General features: G+C 42.5%; 1 protein-coding gene across 2 annotated transcripts; it reads right to left on the bottom strand.

The window, feature by feature from the left end:
* Positions 1-1,606: 1,606 nt before the first annotated feature.
* Positions 1,607-7,320, bottom strand: LOC123149726 (uncharacterized). Of its 2 annotated transcripts, none has more exons than XM_044569444.1 (10): positions 6,563-7,320; positions 6,399-6,477; positions 5,548-5,598; positions 5,036-5,086; positions 4,590-4,684; positions 4,450-4,512; positions 4,308-4,361; positions 4,164-4,226; positions 3,974-4,085; positions 1,607-2,656 (listed from the first exon to the last, which is right to left on the bottom strand). In XM_044569444.1, the coding sequence occupies exons 1-10, from the start codon at positions 6,769-6,771 to the stop codon at positions 1,853-1,855; spliced, it is 1,581 nt and encodes a 526-aa protein (XP_044425379.1). In that variant the 5' UTR covers positions 6,772-7,320; the 3' UTR covers positions 1,607-1,852. The 2 variants fall into 2 exon arrangements, with proteins under 2 accessions (XP_044425379.1, XP_044425373.1); XM_044569438.1 differs by having other exon boundaries at positions 4,590-4,687.
* Positions 7,321-7,878: the final 558 nt, after the last annotated feature.

Genomic DNA, 7,878 nt, shown 5'->3' on the forward strand with positions numbered 1-7,878 from the left:
GAAGGAATTATGAACCTGATAGTTTGGCTAAATACTCTTTTGTCTTTAGACTTTGGTAAACATCTGTGGCTTGTGGAGCCACATGATCTTGCACATAGTCCTGTTGAACATTGTTGTTGAATAAAGTAAACCGCAGTTCTCTCTATGAAAAAAGAGGACAGGACAGTTCTTTATTAGTTTAAATTAACCCATTTTTTATTTCTTTTTATTCTATAGCAGAAACTACATTTTTCAAGACGGCCAAAGGCAGCTTATAACTAAATATCATTAGTGAAACTTGCAGGGCTTCGAGGAGCCAGACCCAGCCCCTGTACCTGTGTCCCCTGTGATCATTTGTTCCCCGTGACTCGTCAGATCGGAGTTGATTACAGGAGAAACTTGGGGTGGAGAAAACATCAAAAGAAAGAGGTAAAATTCAAACTGAACAAGAATGCCACTCGCATAATTGAACCACGGACCATCAGTTTACTATACTGAGGAGCTGATTATAATGCTTAATATGGTTCTTTATACTAGGGATGAAGAGAAGGAAAAATAAGCGCAGACAAGAACAGCATAGGAAGAGGGACCATGTCTTCATTCTAGGCACCACCGCTAGCAGTCTCTGCTTCAGTCCTGTTATTCCTGGCATGAAACTATATCACAGTCCTCTTCTTGGTTTGTCTTTTCTATATACTTCATCCGTTTCTAAATATAAGTCTTTTAGAAGATTTCGCTATAGAGACTAAAAGACTTATCGGAGGGAGTCTTATGTAAAATGCTGAAAGTGAAGTAACTGAGAAACCATGAGCAATGTGCTAAGCAAAACATCAGTAGCTATCAACTAAGATTGTTGTGTATTTCCCGGTTTCCCCTCATGTTTTGTCGGTTGCTTTGATTGATGGTCCATTTAATAGCATGGTGATCCAGAGAAGCATAAAGTTAGCAGCTATACTGTATGGAAATGAAAAATCTTCATATTTTAAATCCTGGTGCCATTTAGCTGAAACGACTGAAATGTTGATTTGACCTTCTGTTAGAGCTTTTAAATGCATGGATGCAAAGCAAATCGAAGTTAGGCGAGTCTTATGTAATCTGTATTTTATGTATGGGCAATAAAAATTTTTATGTAATCTGTTCTTTAGCTGTAAAATTTCTTTTCGTAATTAGATAGGAACTGAAGAATTTGGAGATGTCAGAGAGTCCTGTATGGTTATGATCGATGTTTGGACTGGTGATCTTATTCAGTGCAAAAAACAACCAAACAGTGAATGAGAAGAGCATCCTATTTGAATTGCGAAGACAACACTCGTATAATAAAGCAACTTGTTCAGATGTAATGATGGCCGTTCAACTCTATTTACTACTCCCTCCGTCCCATAGTATAAAAGCATTTTTGACACTACAATGCTCTTATATTATGAGCGATTGATAAGATTTTTTCTTCTTCAAATGAAACTCTACTTGTAAAGTAGATTCGTCGCATCATTCGCACTGATGATCTATATGCAACTTCAGCATTGCAAATTGGAAGAAGTTAGAAAAAAAGGTCAACAGCGTAGCAAGATAACACACACCAAACGGCAGTTGGTGTCTGTGATTTTGAGTAAGCGGCAGTTGTTAACGATTAACAAATGGCTCTGTCGATACTGGTTGCAGTTTGACATCTAAACATTCTTTCAAAGCTTTGGTTCTCATCTCAAACAAAATCACTCTTGCCAGCGGTAAGACAGTACCAGAGGAACTAACAAACCCACTATGAAGTACTGGATATCCACCAACACTGAAATGATGATTCAAAGTAGTTCTCTGCACAAAAATCCCCCAACATGATCAAAGGACACAGGAGACAAGTTAGCAACACTGTCTACTTCTACTTCTTGGGACCAGACTTAGCAGCCGCCTTGGCCTTCCTCGCAGCCGCCACGGCAGCAGCCAGCTTTTCAGCCTTGGCCATCCTCTTCTCAGCGGCCTCCTTCAGCTTTGCCTTGATTTCCGCGGCGGCCTGAGCTGCCTTTGCCTTCCTTGCTGTGTCCGCCTCCTTCCTCTCGGCGTTGGACTGCTTCCACTTGGTCAAATTGGCGTCACGGACCTCTCTCGCCTTAGCCTTTCTAAGGGCAGCAGCCTGTTCTGACTTGGACCTCCACTTCGCACCTGTCTGCTCCGCCTTGGCCTTCCTGGAGGCGGCAGCCTCGACATCCTTTGCCTTCTTCTCAGCGGCAGCATCCTCTGCCGCCTTCTTTGCGAGTGCAGCCATCACCGCTTTAGCATTCACCGCATCCTCCAGCTCCTGTTTCTCAGCTTTGTATTGGGCGATACCCCTATTCAAGGCTTGGACACGGACAGCATTCAATAAATGAAAGTAATCCGTGTAGGGGATGTTATTCTCTCTGATTGTCATCACGCCAAAGTAAACCAGTGTACCCCAGGCAAAAAAACCACCGCCGTAGTTGAGACAAGTCCAACCTTTACCAATACCTTCAATCTGGCTGTCTGATAGTAAAAGAGTCTCCTTGCCAATGTTAGTAAGCCACTTCTGAATAAAGTCGGTTTGATCGACATCCTCCTTCAGTTCATACAATAGGCCAACTATGCGATCTAGTCCCGTCGAGACATGAACTCTATCCTTTTGATACAGCTTCTCGAATTTATCAAACTTGTCAAGGTCAGCACAACCCTGAATATTTATCACAGCATGTTTATCAGAACATAAGTACAATACTCGGCCACAAAATTAAAAAGGACAGCATACAAAATACAAAATGCAAATATTGTGTATCTTAAGGCATAAATAGAACATCACATAATAAAATCAACAAAGGATTTATTTATGCATTATTGTGTTCAGTGAAGATTTACTTATAGCATGAATTTCAGGAAGGAATTAAAGTCAGGGATTCCAACTATCAAGGACCACGAACCTTGTTATCGAACAAGACCAGAACAAATGTGCAAGAACACATAGTAAAAATAGCTAATAGAAAAAGCAGAGGCATCCATATATTGCAAAAAACATAACGCAATGTACATTTTCATATCAACGAATAGACAAAAATAAGTGTACTTGACAAAGCACCCAGATTTCTGTACAGGTGACAAGCACACAATTATTTATACAAATTCCACAAGCAAAACAGCTCATACTAAGGCTTCTGTAAGAAAAAATACGATTAACTTTTGCCAGATGGACACTTCAGGAGATAATTCATGCAAATCAGCCCAATTCTAGCCTATAATATCCAAACCATGGCTTACATTATGAGAACAAAATTGTTCATTTATTCATGAACTAAACCCTGAAACAAACAACAAGAGGGTTTATGCTTCATCCATCATGGATGTATAAATTTTGTAAGGTCGGCATACCACTGAATATTTATCACAACACTACAATACTCAGCGACAGAATTAAACAACACAGCTTACCAAATATAACATACAAACACAAAGCATCAATCAAATTGTCTAGCTTCAGGCACAAATAAAACATCTCATAATCAAATCAACAAGGAAATATTTATTTACTAATTCCCAGAATTTAGGAAAGGGATTGAAGTTAGGGATTCCAACTATAAGGGTTCACAACCCCTTGATGTCAAAACAAGACCAGAGCACATGTGCAATAACAGACTTCATTCATAAGAGCACATGAGCAGGGGCATCCATATATTGCAAAAAACATCTTGCAATAGACATGCTTATGTATGCTTCTGTATCATTAAACACATTGAAAAAACTAACTGTATTTTACAAAGCAGCCAGATTTCTGTACAGGAGTTAAGCACATTTATTCATACAGATTCCACAAGCAAAATTGCCCATAGACTACTGCAAGAAAATTTACAACTAACTTCGGCCAGATGGTCACTGTGGGCGAATTCATGCCACATCAGCCATATTCTAGCCTATAGGATAAAAATAATGGTCTACATTATGAGAATCGAATAGCAGACGACGTCATGAATGGGGGAGACAGGACCAGGGAGGAACATACCTTCTGGGTGCTGAAGAAACGGGGACCAGACAGGGGTAGAAAGCACGTCCTGGAGACAGAAGAGAAGTACCCTGCAGAGGTCTTGGGAATAAGAACCAGCGACCTGGACACCCTGGAAATGCAACAAAAAAGGTCAACCAGGGCAGATCCGACGACTTGATTGAAATTGGAAGTGGGAAGAGGGGCTCACCTGGAGAGACAAGGGCAGTATGCAGCAGAGCTCTTGATAAGGAGATCCGCAGACCTGGAAACCCTGGAAACTCAACAAAGAAGGTCAACCAGGGCAGATCTAACGATTTCGTCATGGAAATTGACAGTGGGACGAGAGACTCACCTGGATCCAGAAAGGCAGTAGGCGCTAGTGCTCTTGGGAAGGGGATCGGCCGGCCTGGATAAAATGGAAATGCAACAAACTATGATAAACCAGCATTTTCAATGAATCCGTCCAGGAGACAGAGACAAGGACAGGGGATCACCAGTATCCTGAAGTGCTGTAGGCTGCGTCGCTCTTGGGAAGGGGATCTGCCGAACTGGACGCACTGGAAATGCAACAAACTTAGGTAAACCAGCAAATCCGACAGCTTGGTCCAGGAATTGGAGAAGGATGAGGGCTCACCTGTAAACCCCCATGGCCTGAGCTTTCGTGGGTCCTTCCACGTCAAATTTCAATGCCTTTTGAACTGCCAGTTCAATGGTATGCTTTAGAGCATCCTGCTACAAAAATTGAACAAGAAGTCATCAGGGTAGAAATCAACTTCTTACAAAACAAGGAATATATCTACTAAACACAGTACTAAACATTTAGAAATACAAGATCTGAACAAAAACAAAATAATAAACAATATCAAAGCATTATACATAAGTTTTAAGCAAGCAAACAGAATCTAAATTGGTTGATGAAACAATATAAGGAAGTTTATACAGGAACTTGCAATTGGTTGATGAAAACAAACACGCGACTATTGTGGATTGCTGTACAACCGCAAAACACATGCAGAGTAAATTCTCTACGTATGAGAATGATAAATACAAAGCAGGTGAAAGTGAACAAATAATTCTTACCGATTTGAGACCCTCATCGACTGCAGCTTGGACCACGAGCTTCAGAGCATCCTGTAAAAAAAGTTGAACCAAAAGTTGTCAGGGTATCTTTAAACAACTAACAAAACAATAAATATCACTATTAAAAGCAGTTATAAACAATTAGAAATACAACTGAAAGGTTAGGCAAGGCACAAAATAGTAAGGAGGCATAATAAACGAACTTAGAAAATTTAAGACAAATCTGACTCAAAACAATATAAGAAACTATATCAAAGCAGTATACTTAAATTTTAAGAAAGAACCATGAGAAACTTAATTTGTTCAGGAAATGATATAAGATACAACAGAAGAAAGTTCACAACAGGAACTACCAATTTGTTGATGAAAACCTAATTTCATTTCCATATATTAAATTAAGCTAACCAGCACTATACAATCATAGATTCCAGTCAACATGAACTTAATTAAATGTTTTATTCCAGTCAACATGCAGAAATACATATGTATGGAAGTGAACAAAATAATCTTACAGATTTCAGTCCCTCCTGGACAGCATCCTGAATCATCGTAAGAGAAGGGTCCTGAAATACAACAAAAAGTCAGAATAGAACATCGTAACAAGAAGACAATAGCTACTTTATATCCAGTAACAGAAAAAATGACGACTACTATGCAACGGAGAACTTGGGAGTTCATGCGTCTGAATATAGAAGTACATTAGGCATTGCCCAAAAAAACAGACATTTTTCCAAGTGCAATCATCCTAAGTAAAAATTAAAAATGGTTTTATCAGGCAGAAAATAAACAATGATGAACTTTGGAGTCCATGTGTCTAAATATTTAATTAAGTTAGACATCATTTTAGTGTATGGCTTTACAAGGCAGAAATTAAACAATAATCCCCCAAAAGAAACTGCCCCTTTTACCACACACAATCTGCATTAATGGAATTAAACATAAACGTGAATTGTCAATCAAATCAACACAGGACAAAAAGATGAACTGATTTGCTATGTGAAACCTAAATATAGTTCGATCTAAACACAGATTGAACAAGAATCTGCCATGGAAAGAATCTGTAACACTTCATCTCAACCCATAATCTAAAAAATTTTTTTGGAATAGTTGGATCATAAAAGCAACAGCTGTTGCAACACTAGGACTGTGGAGGTTAACAATTTGTAACAAGAAAAAAATTACTGAAATAAGCTGGAGTCTACTGCACACAACAGGGATATGTATAGACCAAGCAGATCCGACACATCAAAGATTACACATCATCCTCAGGACTAAAACAACATCACTCATCTATTGAGGGGCATGTATACACAAGCAAGTTCAGGACCTGGATGGGCGGAGACGAGGGCCTGTAGGGACGTACCTTTGTGGAGAGGAACCGGAAACCCGATGGGAAAGGGGAGCAGGCCGCTGAGATTTTCGGAAGAAAAACCTCCCCAGCCCTGAAATGCGACCACGAACGTGAACCATGGCACGACGAAAGTCAACGAGGGCAGATCTGATGGTGAGAATCGGTCGAGGGACTACCTGGTTGCCACGAGAGAGTGCTGGCGGAGAGATCCAACGCCCCTGGCCGCAGTTCCAGCGGCAGACCGGAGCGCCATGGCCTTCGGAGTGGTCGAATCCAGCAGCTGGGAGAGCTGCCTGACTCTCTCAGCCTCCGCCGCCGGTTTAGGGTTTCGGGGAGGGGGCGAAATGACCATCAATATATAGAGAGAGTGAGGTTTCCCAGCCATTCGCGAAGAAGGCCGATCTCGGCCCACAGCAAACCAGATCAGTTACACAGCAGCCCAGCCCATTCCGAATTTCAAGTTACGGCCGCCACGGCCAAGCCCAGAAGAAAATCGACATTGGACGGCCCGAAAGGATAAAAGAAGCCCAAGAAAAGAATAAGGAAGAAGAAAAAACTGTGGACTACGTCCAAATCACATATCGGCGCATCCCTCTCGCCTGACGAGCTGTGCGACCGGGGAAACTGAATTCCAGAGATGAACAAAGCACAAATCGATATGAACACCAGATCTAGATCCAGATCCAACTACAAAGGTCTGAAAAAAAATCTGAGAAACCGACAGCATAATACACAAAGGTAACTACCATGAACATGAGATGCTAACTGCAGCAATCTCGATCTTCCGAAGATGCCATGGCCACCATGGACATGGCCAAAGTCTTCAAGGGCAAGCCTCAAGAGACCTTGGCCATGGCCGTGGGAGCCAGGCCATGGATGAGCGGAGCCTCTCTGTCGTCGCAGGAGGCTTGGCTGAGCTCGTTGTGTTGCGGGAGGCTGGAGGAGGAAGAAGGAGAGGAGGCGCCGCCTAGGGTTAATCAGAGATGAGATGGAGATGCGGGGGAAAGGGCGAGGATGGAGGCCGAGGCTGAGCTTATATAGCTGGTGGGCCGAGAGGGGAGGGCCGGTTCGTTTCCAAGATTGCTCGTATCGCGAAATTCATGGCCTAAATCGTGCGGTGGGCAGCTGAGCCGCGCGGGGTCAGTAGGAGCTCACTGTCCGAGCTGGCCTCTAGCGAGGACACCTGAACACGTCACGGAGCCCCGGACCCCACCCGCCATGGAGACCAAGGGTGTCCCACACACCCTGCCACCGAATCTGGAGAGAAAAGTCGTGACGCGCACGAGATTTAAGGCCCTGACATTGTCTCCTCATCTCCGCCGTCGGTGGAGATCGCACGGCCCGCGGTCTCTCCAAGGAAGCACACGATCCGCGTACTCTCCCCTCATTGGCTGCGTCCACCGGTTTTCCTTTTTCTACTACGTATAGTACTAATTTGTAGGGACGCGCGCGGTACTGCTGTTCCGTTGGGTCATCACGTCAAAACGACACG

This window comes from Triticum aestivum, chromosome 1B, assembly GCF_018294505.1.
Source record: "Triticum aestivum cultivar Chinese Spring chromosome 1B, IWGSC CS RefSeq v2.1, whole genome shotgun sequence".
NCBI classification, from domain to species: Eukaryota; Viridiplantae; Streptophyta; class Magnoliopsida; order Poales; family Poaceae; genus Triticum; species Triticum aestivum.